Source organism: Micromesistius poutassou, assembly GCF_964030765.1.
Source record: "Micromesistius poutassou genome assembly, chromosome: 8".
Lineage (NCBI taxonomy): Eukaryota > Metazoa > Chordata > Actinopteri > Gadiformes > Gadidae > Micromesistius > Micromesistius poutassou.
Genome location: NC_140278.1, coordinates 8,402,641 through 8,417,712, shown reverse-complemented (window position 1 = coordinate 8,417,712; position 15,072 = coordinate 8,402,641). Strand labels below are relative to the sequence as shown.

The 15,072-nt window shown below is 44.0% G+C and overlaps 1 protein-coding gene across 2 annotated transcripts; it reads left to right on the top strand.

Annotated features, from left to right (window-relative positions):
• Nucleotides 1-2,616: 2,616 nt before the first annotated feature.
• eva1ba (eva-1 homolog Ba (C. elegans)) lies at nucleotides 2,617-14,737 on the top strand. 2 transcript variants are annotated; one of them, XM_084471303.1, is made up of 4 exons: nucleotides 2,617-2,849; nucleotides 10,974-11,100; nucleotides 12,897-12,985; nucleotides 13,202-14,737. In XM_084471303.1, the coding sequence occupies exons 3-4, from the start codon at nucleotides 12,919-12,921 to the stop codon at nucleotides 13,639-13,641; spliced, it is 507 nt and encodes a 168-aa protein (XP_084327429.1). In that variant the 5' UTR covers nucleotides 2,617-2,849; nucleotides 10,974-11,100; nucleotides 12,897-12,918; the 3' UTR covers nucleotides 13,642-14,737. The 2 variants fall into 2 exon arrangements, with proteins under 2 accessions (XP_084327429.1, XP_084327430.1); XM_084471304.1 differs by lacking the exons at nucleotides 2,617-2,849; nucleotides 10,974-11,100 and adding an exon at nucleotides 11,111-11,286.
• The last annotated feature ends 335 nt before the right edge of the window (nucleotides 14,738-15,072 follow it).

Below are 15,072 nucleotides of genomic sequence, written 5' to 3'. Positions count from 1 at the left end.
TCCAGTCCTGGTGTTCCAGTCCAGGTATTGTGGTTCAGTGTTTGGTAACCTCTGTTGCCTGTTCCATGTTTTCCTCCTCATCTTTCCTGTCAGTTGGAGAACAGCCAGGGGAGATTGTGCTCTCACCGATTATCGGTTCATATCAAGGCACACAAACAAACAACCATACAATGACATTGTACAGTACGATACATATACACAGTAAATCCATGGTTTCAATATTCACTAGGTTAAACAACCTAGTGGGAACCAAACTACAACATATCTTGCTTTCCATTGAGTAAATATATTGAGAATGTGGAATTTAGGATGGAAGGTATCAGAAAGAATTAGGTCATCGTGGATTTCCATGGTTTTCCTTTGGATACAGAGCAAAGGGCGATTGGGTGGGAGCCACAATCTGAGCAACCAATCAATGAAGGGGACTCCACCCAAACATCTCTCCATTTGAATCCAGCTGAATCAGAATCCATCGGGGGATTCGGGTCCCAGAACCTCGTCAGGGTCCAGCATTGGCGTGGAGTGAGACGGTTGATGAGTGACGTGTGTGTTCCTCCCACCACCCCCTCCCCTCAGTCGAGAACCAACACCAACCCTATGACCCATAGAACGTTGCGTGTTCAATATCGATTGCTCAACCAACAACGATCTAATTCCTTTTATTGGTTCATCCCTCTCTTGGTTTCTTCCTGGGAAGATCGTGGGCGAGGGCAACGGGAAGAGTCGTTGGTCCGAGCCAATCGTATGGCTTTAATAAAGCTAACATTGTGGCCGCGGAGATTGCAAGCCAATGCAAGCTAACTCTGCTCCTAGTGGGGGAAGGAAAGCAGAGGTGGGGAAAACATGTTGGATGGAAACAACATGGACCCTAAAACCTAAAACAACATGGACCCTAAAACGACCACGAGTGGGATAGTAAAACGCTCTATATACGGCTCCACGGGTTCACACGTATCCTACAAACATCTTACACACATAGTTTTACACACGACTTAGATACACCCCAGGACATAGATCCTCCAAAGGAAAGTCTTACATCCACTACACAGCCATACACATATACTAGACACATCATCCACACCTCCGGTACACATCCTTCACAGTTCCTCTACACACAATTCCATTCACATTGACACACCCTACACATAGCATGAACAAGCTGGCACCAGCAGCATCATCATGATCAGACCAGAGCTCATGTTGATCAAATGTTACTTTAGCACCAAACAAAATGTCTTCACACTTTTTCTAAGGATTATGCTGCTCCTAGTTGCATAAAATTATCATTTTGTATTTTCTCACTCCTTTGAAATGTAAAATGAATTCACCACCACTTGGTTAGATACACTAATTGATTGAGGATATGTAGACTGACACAGTGATAAACACAGGGAAATAAAGTATTTGAAATATTCAAATGAATTACACAACGTACAGAACACGGCCCCCTGCAGAGATAAACAACATTTAATCGTGTTATAGAAGCCTGTGAATGCTAATCTTACTCCCGACTGTTAACAATTAACAGTTTCTCTCACCAGAGAGATAATGACATGTTTACTGCATTCTGTGAAGATACTGTTCCCCAAATACCCCGGAACGTATGATTACGTCTCACTGTGTATTTCTGTAGTGAAATAATAACGTCCTACTATGGTTACTTCTGATTACAGCCCCAGTTACAATCCAGGATAGACAATAAACACACACACACACACACACACACACACACACACACACACACACACACACACACACACAAAGTATCCTTGTAGGAACTCATAGGAAGTGGGGAGAAGAGGTAGTAAAACATGTAGTATTGCAGTTATTATGCTATATTAAAAATATGGAGTACTGTAGCATGTTTTTTGAACATTTTTCATTTACATTAAGATTTGTGCTTGCAAACACAGATATTTTATATAGCTCAGTACTAGTTTAGTCCTTGTTTATTACCAGTGTAGTAACAGTTGACTTCTGGTTTAGTTATTGTTTAGTATTAGTTCATTAATTGTTTTGTCATGTTTTAGCACTAGTTTAGTAATTGTCAAGTCCTTGTTTAGTAATTGTTTAGTATTATTTTAGTAATAGTTTAGTCCTGGTTGGTACTTGTTTAGTAATAGTTTAATCCTGGTTTAGTGCTTGTTTAGTACTAGTTTATAGTCCTTGTTTAGTGCTAGTTTAGTACAAGGTGCAGCTTGGAGCTTAGTGTTTTTGTGTTTGTTGCCAGGATGGAAAGTGCTGCTCACTGCGTTAACACAGTGGCCAGGAGTGCCTGGTTTCCCTGGCAACGGAAGAGTGGAGGGAGGAGTAGGAGAGGAGAGGGGGAGAGAGGAGAGGGGAGGGGAGAGAGGGGGAGGAGAGAGGAAAGGAGGCTCACTATTTCACCCCCCTCCCCGAACAATCCCTGCCCCTTTTTAGACTGTTCCTTTTTTCCATCTGAGAGGAGAGAAAGAGAGAGACAGTGAGACAGAACGACTGAGAGAGGGAAACAGAGAGAGAGAGAGGGGTCGAGACTAAGAGAGAGGGAGGGAATTAGGGAGAGAGAGAGACTCTGTGACTCAGTTTCCAACTCTGAGGGGAGGTAACAACCTCTCTCGCACACACTCTCTCCCTGCAGTCACACACACTCCTCGCGCCCTCTGACAAACACACACACTCTCCCTGCACTCACACAAACTCCTCCTCCTCTTCTCTCACACACACAGTCTCTGTGTAGCTCACCAACTTGTAAGTTGCAGGACTTTAGGGCTGTAGGGTTGTGGGTCGTGGATCAGCAGGTCTGGTTTCCCCCGGTTTGCAGGGAGAGACCCAAGTCGTCTCTTTGGACCTCATGACCTCACTACCTGGTGAGTTGCATGTTAGTGCATGGACTGCCGACTGTGTGTGTGTGTGTGTGTGTGTGTGTGTGTGTGTGTGTGTGTGTGTGTGTGCGTGTGTGTGTGTGTGTTTTAGCCGTATGTCTGGGTGTGTTTAAACAATTCATGTTACAGCACAAGCTTCAGTGTGTGTGAATGTATATATATGTGGATGATGTATGAGGGAGGTCTCACCATAAATAACTTTATTAAGTTTTAAAATTATACCATGGTTTCCTGATTGATGACTTACATACCCTACACTAACTTTTGGTTATTTAAATGCTTTTATCAAAATCCCCCAAAAAAAAATCAAAATTTAGTAATATGAGTAAAGTATGTCAGTATTAGCTGTATAAAGGCAGGTCATGAAAAAAAAAATAGCTCATGCAGAATTACCTGTGTAGTGTGTTAAATAAGATGTGTACTATGCAGTATTACATGATTAGTATACAATTGCTAAAAACATTGATATAAAAATATATGCATGCAGAGTGGTATGAAGTAGTAGATGGGGCGTTGTCCAAGGGAATACATTAAGTGTTAAATGCAGGAATATTATTTTTGAGTATTCTGATTGTTTCTGTGACGGCAGTATACCTACGTTATCACTGACATTAAACATTAAAATCTGTTTAGTGTGTTTGAGAGAGCGAGAGAGAGAGAGAGAGAGAGAGAGAGAGAGAGAGAGAGAGAGTTTCCCTGTACATCTGTCCCTGGCGTGACGATGGTATCATCATCTGATCTTCACCACACATCCTCGCAAGACAAACACCCTGCAGTTTCCGGTCTGCAAATCACACACTGTTCACCTGCTCTCACACATATTCCTCTAACACACTGTTTATACACCTGCTGATACACATATACCTATAACACACTGTTTATACACCTGCTCTCACACATATACCTGTAGCACACTGTTTATACACCTGCTGATACACATATACCTATAACACACTGTTTATATACCTGCTGATACACATATACCTCTAGTACACTGTTTATATACCTGCTCTAACACATACTTTATATACCAGCTTTAACGAATATACCTTTAACACACTGTTCAAACACCTGCTGATACACATATACCTCTAACACACTGTTTATATACCAGCTTTAACGCATATACCTCTAACACACTGTTTAAACACCTGCTGATACACATATACCTCTAACACACTGTTTATACATGTGCTGATACACATATACCTCTAACACCATGTTTATATGCCTGCTCTAGCACATATACCTCTAATATACTGTTTATCTAACTGCTCTGACACACAGTTTGTGTACCTGCTCTATCATACTGTTTATACAGCCCCATACACACATACATATGTTACACGCTGTTGTCATACCTTACGTACCACTACCTTACGTGCCTGCTATGTACCCCTAACCCATTGTGACCTAGAGAGTGTATTACACGCTGTATGTGTTAGAGACAGGCAAGGTTGAGGGCAAATTACCACAGCAAAGAAGAAAACTGTAGCGGGACAATGTGATGTTCACACACGCACACGCACACACACACATATCCAACATTAATCCACACATACGCATGAATAAGCATCATTCAACTGGGACGGCCTCTGAATCTCTCTCTCTCTCAACCTTTCTCAAATTCACATGCTCACACACACACACACACACACACACACACACACACATACAAACTGCGTGCAAATTAAACACACACACACACACACACACACACACACACACACACACACAACATATTTAAATATAGGGCAATTATTTTGAGTTCCCCTATCTATAGCTGTATAGCTCTCTCTCTCTCTCTCTCTCTCTCTCTCTCTCTCTCTCTCTCTCTCTCTCTTCTCTATTGTCTCTTATCAGTGTAGAGAGGGTGGATGTGGGGTCTCTCTGGGGTTAGGCCAGGCCTGTGAGTCCTGAAGCCCATCAGATAAGCTCCAACGAGGGCTAAGTGTGAACGCTAAGGGGCCTGGGGGATGTTTGGGGACGCTTGACTCGTGTTTGACCTCTCTTGCTCCCTTCCTATCCTTTCATCTTACCTCCTCGTCTCCTATGTCTCCTTCCTCCTTCTCTCCTATAACCTTGGTCTCAGTGGGAGGCTTGTTAACCTGTCTGCTAGAACCAAGGTCAGAGGTCAAGCCCTGACATGTCTGATCGGTCATGGTGCCTCTCTCCATATGGAGGTGATGCAGTACAAGAGAACAGACACGCAAGCATGACCGCACGCTACAGAAGGCAGAAAGGGTCACAACTACACCTAATTGTAGACGCTTATTGATTAAAAGTTGACATCAAATTCAGCGTTTAAGCTTTCATGACGCTGCTGTATTTTATTACACCTTAAAATGCACCATTTTAATTGTTAAAAAAACGCAAACCACAGTTCTTTCATGAGGTCTAACACCATAAAGACTGTGTTTTTTGACAACCAAAACGCTGATGCTGATTCAGCCATTATTATGAGATATAACTATAACGAATTAAATAGCCGTAAAAAAATACTGAATTGGCACATTTTACAGCATCTTATCTATGCCTTAAAATGCAGTGATGGAAGCATAAACGCCAAACTTTAACTCGATGTAAATCAATACACATCTACAATGAGGAGTAGTTGTGAACATTTTAGGCTTCCATAGCATGCACACACCACCACAAACACACACACACACACACACACACACACACACACACACACACACACACACACACACACACACACACACACACACACACACACACGCATTTAATCAAAATTATATTCGAAAGAAATCAAACATATATAATTAAGGAAGTGTTTATGACACCGTGCTCAGGGATGCCTGGTAAAAGGTAAAAGGCAAACATGGGGGATGGAACCCAGAACCTTTTGGTTGGGAGTCAAACCCCTAACCTCTAAACAACCCTGCCCTCCCTGTCCGGGTCGGGTCTGGCCCCTGAGAGCAGGACCCAGACCTCCCGATAACCGGGGCCCAATAGGGGCCACCGCTGATGATCTCCAATTCACGAGGCGCGGGTTTGATTCCCGCTGCGTGAAGTTAACATGTTCTTCTCGTGTTTCCATAATGAGCTCCAGATAACATGGAGCACTGGCAAAGGGTGTGCAAGTGTGTGTGTGTGTGTGTGTATGTATAATAGAGAAGAAAATATGAAGCATCTTAATGTGTTGGTTCTGCCTCCCTTCCCTCTGTCTTACACACTTTTACAGACATACACACAAACACAGAAGCACATGCACAAACCACCTACTGCAGATTGTCAAGAAAATTTAAATCCAATAGAACCAAGACCTCTAAATCTAAATGCGTACCCACACGTGCACAGCTGTCTGTAAACGGGCCTGATGGGGAGACTCCTACACCTACACACACACTGTCAGCACTCAAGCATGCACACACACACCCACGCTCACCGCAAACTCAGACATGTATACACAGGATACACACACACACACACACACACACACACCTACACACACACACACACACACACACACACACACACACACACACACACACACACACACACACACACACACACACACACACACTGAAGCAAACGGGGGGTAAACACAGAAGGGCATACACAGGAGGCATCAGGTTTCAGGACATCCCTGGTAACTATGATGATTGTGATGATGAAGTCAGCATTAGGCTGTGGAACATCTCGTCTAGATTTACACACTAATTCACCCTGTCTCTGTCTCCCATCTCACTCACACATCTGCTCTCCATTACCCACTTGCACTAACCTACACCTCCTCCGTCTCCTCCTTTGACATTACCCACAATTCACCATGCACCACAGGATACACTGGCTCTGCTCCTCTCTGCAGGGACTCCAGCTTTCCAAACGTCATGTATTTAACATTTATCTATTTGGGTTGCAGGTCATACCTTGACCCTCTTCAAACCTATCTGTGTTGGACCACAGGGTGGTGTAGAGTTGGAGGCGTTTATTTAAATGACCTTTCTTGTATGTATGTATCAGAGCTAATAAGTTTGATTTTGGAGAGTTTGGATCCTTTGTTTTCCTCTTCACCCTGAACGTCTGCCAGACAGCTGGTGTGTATTCACCCGGACAAACTGAACACTGCCTTCAACCAGATACCAAGCACTGTGAAACCCACCAAAAATAAACCCACAAGGCAATAGTCTGCATTATAGAACAAAAATACCCAAGCATGTGAGAAGTGAACAAAGACAACATTCAGACAACAGTTCTTGTTTGAAAGTTATTTCAATATTCCCTCAGCATCATCTGTAATGGCATTGAGCTGAATATTATTCAGAAATTAAATGAAATGAAAAACATTAAAGGTGGTGGAGAATAGAGGAGAACGTGTCTAGCTCTCGAGACAGTACACACAATGCCTCCTATTGTACATCTGAAACACGTTCAGACTCAGATCTTAAACACATTCAACAACGCATGACTTAATTTCTGGTTTGGGGACGCTGGCCTCATGTGATCAACTCTGATGAACTTCAGCAACAAGGGTCTGTCTTTGAGATGCTTTATATGTTTATAAACATTATATAAGGAAACGTAGGAAACAAAAACAATTCTTCAATCTCTGTTTTCAACCTTAATGAAGTCAGAATGATTGCCAATTAAACTTTCTTTCCAAACTCTAAACACTTTAATATCCGGTATGATTAAAATGCGTGTGCCAGACCGCGCGTGCGTCACGGTATGTGTGCATTTCCAAAGCCGGGTAAATAGTTTTTATCGTAACTGTATTGGAAAATAACGAGGTGTCCAGAGTATATTGGCAGATAAATCCCTGGATAAGCACTGAGCCCGGTGGACAAACAGGCACAGTTCAGGCTAAATGAAACTATGAAAGTATTTGCAGATCTTTTTTTTCTCTTTTGGACTGGTTCAGGCCTGGTGTCGAGTTAACCTGTTGGACCGTGCGTCTGTACGCTGATGACAAGCACATGTCTGTGAGCCTTCCAAGCCCAACAAGGTCTTCTCCATCAGAACCTGGCATGCCTTGACCAAGGTCCAACAGCACTTCAGCTTAACATAGTTGGAGCTCCTGTCAGAGGCAACTGGGGAGACATTTTACTTTCCCTAAATCAGTACACCCTAAGGAGGGTCCCAAATGCCAGGGAAAGTGAGATGTGTGTGAAGGGAGAGAGTACCTTTCACTAAACGCTTTTACAGACACTTTGACCAAAGAATGTGGTTTGGAAAGGTGTTGATGTTATTTGCATGGAAAGGTTGGCGAGTGCTGGACACCTCTGTGGTTTCAGCAAGAACGAATGAAGGTTAGGTTTATTACTGAATCAGTTGATGCCCAGAAGCATTCCTTGGAGGGAAAACCTTGTAACAGCCTGTTGATTGGATGAGAAGTGTATGTTTAACTCTTAACTTAAGTAGAAACCCTTTGACTGACTTGAAATATGGGCAGGAAGACCAATCCAAAAGATCCGCATTTCCTGTGTATGGCGATCCGTAGGAGGTGGTGAGCACTTTGGGAAAAGCCATTACCCTTTAATCAGCTACCAAGATAAGGGCAGAACAAGACAGACACATAAGGAGAAAGAGAGAAAACCCAGCCAAGCAGGGCTGTGGGGTAATGTGGTTTATTTATCCTAGAGGAACATGTGACGCTGAAGTGATTACCCAGATTAGTTGATCTGTTTCCCCGGGCCATTAAAGACACATCTAACAGCTCAGAAATCAAAGGAGGAAATTTAAGAATATTTAAATGAAAGATGACATGGGCAAAGTTAATGAACTAAACAAAGCAGGGTTAAAGACCCCCTTCATCAGGGCTGGTAGGGGGTATGCGCAGGAAAACAATGAAATGCGGTGAAACTAAAGATCTGACCCTTTTTCCTGCTACCAAGCCGCCTGCCAAGAATTTTTGCGTAGGAAGAAAAGTTCAAGGCATCAAAAATATTCTCTTCCCTGTGCAGTGCGATGTGTGCCATTATAACTAAGACACAAGTCTGACTTTCTGTTTGCGTAGGACATTTTTTTTATTGTTGGATTTTAAATAGCACCTGAATAAACTCCACAGGGTCAGGACTTTTTCCTCACAGACCCCTTGGTTGGTCTGTCGGTTTCTTCGCTGGTGAACCACCAGTTTGGAGAAGTGCCTCGGCGGTAGCCAGCAAACCCCCGGTCGAGCACAGCTGCAGTGGACAGCACCTCAATCATCCTGTCTTCCAGATAACAGCCCGGCAGTGGGAAGACAATTGAGAGGTTTCTATCCTTAGCCCAGAAGTGGTTTGTTGTCCGGACGTCTGAGGAAAGAGGCATTCGGTTCGAGGAAGGAAGCTCTTCCAGCTGACAGCAAATGAAATGGCGACGATCGTTTGGTTTGGGGTAGTTTGTTTTCTTCTAAGTCACGTCTGTCCTTCCAAACAATACAGAAATAGTCTGACCTCTTTCTAGGGAGCATGTGACATTCAGTGTTTATCTCTGTAGCCGTGGAAACAGAAGTTCCCTCTGCGACTGACTGCAGAAGTTTATCTGGTCCTTTTCTTATCAGTAAAGCTTTGTCATGTCAGTCATGATGTAGTTCAAGACATAGATTAGAAAACCGAGATCATGCCGTTAAATTCCAGTCATAAAGTGTTTATGTAATTATGAAAATATGGGCCATTGGAAACCAACGACAAGGAATAGGAATAAGTTTGAAAGACCTCAGAATGGCAAAAGGTGGGTTAGACTTTTTTTCACTCAAAGAACTAACTGTTCATTTGAGAGAAATCTGGACAAGGCGGGATATTGTGGAAATTTGACAGATGACTGGAAATGTTTTTCCACCTGTGACAACACTGCTTTCTCCATAATTCACCTTAAGATGACAAATCTTAAAGAATGATGCATTAGCATATAATACTTCCTATTGAATGAATGGGCATAACTTACATGGGCTTGGCCTGAACAAAGAGTGTTTTGTTTAAGAGTGTATTTTGATTTTGAGTATTTTGAATACTATATAATACAATGACAGAACAAACAAAAACTGTTGGATTTTGTCATGTGACCCACTGCTACAATAATCAGGGCTGGGTTTCATTCTAAATGTTTACCAACCGTTTTATTGTAAAGCTTTGAGCTCGGTAAAGGGTCACATCTGCAACTTGAAAAGCGAATTTGGGTCAAAGTGACGTTTAAGTCATGGTGCCCATTGCCCTGCAAGGGGGGTGGATGTCTGTTAATCATTTCACTCTTGTGGGAAAAATAAAACACAGCACAACAATAGAGGCAGGGTAAGACTGACCCCAACTGCTCTCCTTGTCGTAACCATCTGTCAACAAAAGCAAGGGTAGCGACAGGCTAGAGGTCACTGCATTCCAGCGAGGTGTCTAATAACTTGTTTGACCTTGGTCGAGGGAAAAGTGGAGTCACTCAAGACTTTTACCTTGTTACCCCAGAGAGGAACGCTAAACAGCTCGTTGGAAGGCAGGTGTGAATCACCAAATAACTTCCAGGAACAAGGAGGTATGTGGCTGGGGGCTAGGGGGGCTTGTCCGGTATTTAAACAGGAAGGAGATGTTGTTGGAGGGATTGACCTGGAGATGGTTGTTGTGGAGACAGCTTCTGTCACTGGCCCACAAGGCATAGAGTCAAACAATGAATCAGTCGGCCAGACAGTCAGCCTGACAGGTCAGCCAGTCAGGCAGAGCAGGGCACTGAGGATCAACCCAAAGCCCAGACAGATCAGAATCTGTCATGGGCAGCAGAGAGGGGATCTGTTGAACCAACTAAAATACAGCTAGCGTTAGCAGACTTTTTACATTTTGTTATCATTTTCATATAATTCTTCTCTGTCTCTCCACTTGTATGTAAGTCGACTTCATATGTTTGTATACATTTTATTTTGTACATATTTATTATTTTCATTATTATTTATTATTTTCATTTCATTATTTTACTTGCAGCACTGTATCTATGTATTTTACTCCACATGCACTCAGATGCAGTTGTTCAAATACAAGACCACTGCTTATCTCTAGCTGTATCTTGTATCCCATGGTAACAGAATGAGCCCTGTCACTGTGTGCTTTGCAAACGAAACGCATGGGTAAGTTTTGGTGTAATGAAGCTTGACGAGTGTGTGTGTGTGTTTGCTCTCTGCTGTAGGGTGTTCAAACGAACAGGGGAGCAAAGATCACAAGCATCGATTCAGAGAGAGAGAGAACGACAGAGAGAGAGAGACCAACTTTTTCTCACTATGAGCTGGAACTAAAAGACAGAGCTTCAGTTTGAGGTGAGTTCCTCTAGATCTTAACTGCTTCATCTGCACTCTGCTCATACCTTCCCCAGGAGGACCAGAGAGGCATTTAAAACTCCACAAGCTACATGTGGTCTCCATGTGTCCCCATATCAACACATAAACAGGATGAATGCGGCATTCTTCATGGAGACGTCGACGTCAGCATTGAACATCAGCCAGGTTGTGACTGGCCGCCATTTTGCACTAAACAAAAACACAAACAGCATGCAGGGTCAGAGTTTGGGTGATTTCAGGGAATCCATGTGATCTGTGTGAAGACGTACATGTGGTTTGAGTCAGAGGGGAACTGCTACAGGTTAAACGGCTCACAGACTCATTGTCTTTTCATATCTCAGCTAAATGTCGCTGCTTGTTTTCCTTCAAAAGGCCGTAACCCAAAGCACATGTTGAACCCCCGGGAAACGGTTGATGATTCAATGAAACAGGACACATGGCGGGTAAGGGGTAGGGTAGTTAGGTTCCGGGGCAGGTTAGGGTCGGGCTAAATTGAGGGTTTGATGATAGAGTTAGATTAGGGTTCAAATAGGGCTAGGGCTAGGCCTAATGGTCGATTTAGGGTTTAGGGTCTAAGGGTTAGGTCAAAGGTTTAGAGGTTTTGTCGAAATAGAACCTACCCAAGAATTAGAAGAATGCACTCTTATCTTTTTTTTGTTTGTTTGTTTAGGGTTAGAGCTAGGCTAAGGGTAGGTTAGGGTTAAGGTTAGTTTAAGGGTATCCCTGCTTGTTTTCCTTCGCTCTCTGAATCCATCAACAGCTGCATCCTTGTACCTGAGTCCAGCGCTGTGATGTCATTAGGCCTGGAGGAAGGGAGGGGAGGGGTCAGGGGAACAATGACCACCAAGAGGAGAAAACCTAGAGTCAGCAGAAACCGCTAGAGACTGGGGGGGGGGGGGGGGGGGGGGGGGGGCTGGAGTTACAATGCTCTATGTAATTCAGATAAACTCTGAGTGGAAACAGCTTGCGTCCCTCAGGAAGGAAATCAGCCATGAAGGAGGCCATCAGCCAGGGGGGTGTCCTCATAAATACACAACAGAAAGTAAACAATCAACAACAACATTATCTGCTGTAGAGAAATAAAAGAAGGATTTGTTGGACGTGGGGAACCGGACAATATTGGGCAGATGGTTTCTTGGGCGGGAAGTGTGAAATTTCCGTGGAATCCTGGAGGAGTCACAACCGGGGGGGGGGGGGGGGGGGGGAAAGACTCGTCTGGGAAGACCAACAATAGCTTCTTTCAGAGTTAGGAAACTAGCAGGACGTAGCGTTAGCGTCACTCCAGATGAGCTGATGTAGACCCACACCCACTTGAACCACGGAGGACTGGACTAGAGGGGAGCACAAACCAGAGGAGGCAGGCTCAGGTTTTTTTCTCCAACTCTTGTGTAGACTGTTGGTCTGCACCAGGAGAGTGCCAGATCCTTTCAAAGCCGGTCAGTTCCGGTTCAGAGTTGAGATCGGAGAGGTCAGGCAGCATGTGCCAGATGATCCGAGCGGAGGTGGGAACATTTTGAGGACACAGAGGAGCGTTTGTTGGCTGGTGGTCTCGCTTCAAAGTTTCCATGCACCACCTCCTCCTCCTCCACCACCACAAGGAGGAGGAGGTGGGGGTTTGTTGGTCTGGAATATGAAACCAGGTGGTGGTCACTCAGAGGGCGTTCGCTCTCGAGGTATCGGGGATTCCTCAAACCTCCAATATGAGGGTACTTGGCATGTTAGGGCATTGAGCATGTTGGCTTTGTCTGACCAAAACTAACGTTGATGTATGTCAGTCCCCAGCAGTGAAGACCAACCATGGACGTGAAAAGGAAGGAGATGGACCTGCTGAGCAACAGCATTGCCGCTTTCGCTCACATTAAAGGTAAGTCTGTGTTCCTGAGAGGCAATATGTGTTATGCCAGATCATGTTCATGACCATGTTCATTTCATCATAGTCAAAAGGTGCTGGGTTCAGTCCCCATACCCTACCTGTTAGCCAGGATCCTTTAGCAAGCCCACACACTTGTCTCACTGTATACAATGACAAACCCCTAACTGTCTAACCCCGGATGATGTTTGGTGTGTCTCCTCTTTGCAGCAAACCCAGAGAGTTTCGGTCTTTACTTTGTGATCGGGGTGTGCTTTGGTCTGGTGCTGACGCTCTGTCTCCTGGTGATCCGGATCTCCTGCAAGCCTCGCACCGCTGTCCCGCCCGCCACGCTCGAGAACAAACGGCTGAAGGACACCAGCCGCGAAGACGAGGATGACAGCGACGATGACGACGATGACGAAGACGAGGTCGTCTTGGCGATGACCCCGCCCCCCACTACCACCACCAACACCACAGAGGTTCCTATTAGCAACCACCACCACAGCCAACTGGACGGTGCACCGAATGTTTTCACGTCGGCCGAGGAGCTGGAGCGAGCCCAGCGATTGGAGGAGAGGGAGCGAATCATCCGGGAGATCTGGAGGAATGGCCAACCGGATATTCTGGGGACAGGAGCAGGGACTATTGGACGTGTGCACTACTACTAAATACACTGTAATTGGTGCTACGGGTCTGACAGAGGGCCATGAAGACTAGAGAGACCCCTGGCCTGACCCCCAAGACACACTCAAACTTTGCGCATGTTGCGGAGAGCACAATCAGTGTGCACGTGAGAAAATGCACATGACTCCATGTTGGGCTCTCTCTTGGTTCTGATCTGCAGACATTTTGAACCCTTTGTAAAGAAGTGAAGTGAGCTGGGTCAACATAAAATCCAACTCCTTTATAGTTACACTCTGGGATCCACTTGATAAAGCAGTGATCTTTTACTGAAACATGTCAAACGGTGTAATGTTGCCCATCAAGTGTACGGTGGCCATCTTTAGGCCTTCTTCCCAAGACACATTCCCGCCATAACGGCAGAGTTGCAATGTGAACCAAATCATTGTTTTAATAATCATCTGATGCATTAATGTCGCCTGGAGCTAAATGTGATAAAGCACAAAGTTCTTAAAGTTTATGTATTCAAAAAGTATAACTCATGACACACAGCAGACATAAGGATGAAGTATTTTACAACACAAATATATTTTTTAAAGATTATTGTTGAAATATTTAAAATTATGAATTTCAAAGTGTCAATATAAATTGTATTTGAATTGGACTGAAAATGAACTCAAGAGAGGAAATGAGAGAATTAAAGTATTAAACAGAGAATAGTATTCTTTATGCCGGGCCACAGGCTATTTGAACAGTATTTTAGAAGACACCAGAGAGAGGCTTGAGGAATAACCTTTTATTCTCATGGCTCCCCCAGGAGTGCTTTAAATCGTTGAGCAGATTTCTAGAAACAGCCATTAACAAATGAAAATGGTTTTATGTTGGCGTTGCAACAGTAAATGTGTGCACGCCTTAAGGATTCCTAAAGACAGAGGATATAAATCGTGATGTCTGATGATCGGTATGAAACTCATATCCTGTCCCAGCCTGAGGAGAGGTATCGGTTACAGTACTTTGTGCACAGAGATAGACTTTCTTGATGAAATACATGTTTTGCATTCCATTTGATTACATGTTGCTCAGTGCTTTTGGCCACTGTCCTTGAATTAAGGTAGAGGAGAAAAAATAAATGTATGACTTGTGTCCACATGTTTTGATTCTGCTGTTTTATGAAAAATTCACAAACACACGCCACAATCTGTCCATCGTTGAGAGGAACCTTTTGTTAAATGTCAACAAAATCTAGACAAACATGCAATGTGCTGATTAAACAGATCGGCTTTGGGCTACCAGCTCGGGTTACTGACTTCACCATGTGGGGGTGTCTGTGTGTCCAGGAGTTCCACCTTCCTGTCTAGTTAGCCAACACAGTGTTGATGGTGGTTGGTTTGCAGGTGGTCTGCTGACTAGGAGGTAACTACAGGTGGCCGTCTGAACGATTAAGCATGAATAAACAGCACTCTCAACTTCACAAATAT